Source organism: Microtus ochrogaster, chromosome 8 (genome assembly GCF_000317375.1).
Source record: "Microtus ochrogaster isolate Prairie Vole_2 chromosome 8, MicOch1.0, whole genome shotgun sequence".
Classification (NCBI taxonomy): Eukaryota; Metazoa; Chordata; class Mammalia; order Rodentia; family Cricetidae; genus Microtus; species Microtus ochrogaster.
Window position 1 is genome coordinate 32,479,570 of NC_022015.1, and position 1,399 is coordinate 32,480,968.

The window sequence follows — 1,399 nt, forward strand, 5'->3', positions numbered from 1 at the left end:
CCGAAAGCATCCTCCAGGACCTCTACAGGGAACTGTAGAAGGATCATGGAGAGGATGGGGATTTTCCCAAGAGCCCTGACACAGCAGCCAGGAGAGCAGGGGGCAGGAGGACCACACATGTCTCCAGAGGTGTGTGGGGTGAGTGTGGCGGCCCTTAGCTCACACAAGGATAGTGTCCTCCTGTCAGCTTTGACGGCATCCGAATGTGGTGGTGATCATAGCCAGATGCCCCAGTTCCTGTCCTGGACCTCCAGAAACACACCACACATTTAGTTATGTGTAAAGTTTAGCTGTTTACTAAAACACTGAAGCAGGAAACAAACTCCCGGGCTAAAGAGGACAAGTAGGAGCGTAGGTGGTATACCCACCAACAGCCGTCTTCTCAGGATATGTATCATGGACAGAAGGACACACATCAGGCTGTGTCAATGCTGGGGTGAACCCCAGAAAGCGAGGGAAAAGTCCTGAGTGGGGAAGCTCCTCGGAGGGTTAGAACTAGGGACAGTGGCCCCACAGATTCCGGGATTTAGCTCACACGATGGCTTGGTGAGGCAGTCCGTACAGAACTAAGCCGAGGGAGGTGGGGCGTGGCTCGAAGCGCTGAGCCTGCAGTTCGGAGAATATCTCTTCCCTGGAGGCCTGGGGAACCTCATCTGTGGAGCATGAGACACAAGCTGTAAACCCCAGAGTTCTCTGGCAGCAGCCTGGGTGCTGCCAGGATGTCCAGCCTCACCAAGGGCATAATGCCAGAGAGAGGAGAGCATCAGGGAGTAGGCTGGTGCTTCTGGCTGCAAGGAGCCATGAGTTCTCCCTGCAGCCTGACCACAACAGCCTTGCTACCTCCTGCTCCTCAGTGCTGTCAAGTGTAGAAGCTACGGTGGTCTGGTTTTGTGGTTGTCAATGATGGTACCGGAAGGTGATCACATCTGATCGCAAGTCCCTATCTACTCCCCTGGACTTCCTGACACATCTAGAACCTGGAGACAGGCCTCATAGCTTCCTCTGTGAAGCCCAGAGGCACCCCTACCCTGGGCAAGACGACCCACAGGCAAAAGCCTCATTTGGTCCCTTCCTCTCTAACACATGCTTGGGCCCCTCTGTGATGACAGGAACTAGAGACCTGCACGGTTTGCTCTTTCTCTGTTTATGGCAAAGAAGCACGCTGGCCACTCTGGAGAGCAGAAGGACGGGGCAGAGTCATGCCCAGTCCTGTTTCTGGCTTGTTAGGAAGGAGTGCCAGGCTTCACCACCTTTGTCCACCTCTCTGGTCCCTCTTCTTTTACTTGACTGCTCAGCTGCTTGCTTTCACTTGTTCTCACAAATGTACTCATTCAATCCCTAGCTCGCAGCTTCATTCACCCGTCCCTCCCTCCTCCTCCCTCCCTCCCTCCCTCCCTCC

General features: G+C 54.7%; 1 protein-coding gene across 1 annotated transcript in view; it reads right to left on the bottom strand.

Moving 5' to 3' along the window:
* Positions 1-285: 285 nt before the first annotated feature.
* The window catches only part of Cfap46 (cilia and flagella associated protein 46), a 92,655-nt gene continuing 91,541 nt past the window's right edge, over positions 286-1,399 (bottom strand). The window contains exon 59 of the mRNA XM_013347735.2: positions 286-653. Within this exon, the coding sequence (XP_013203189.1) occupies positions 532-653 (122 nt within the window). The 3' untranslated portion in view covers positions 286-531. The remainder of the gene's footprint in view (positions 654-1,399) is intronic.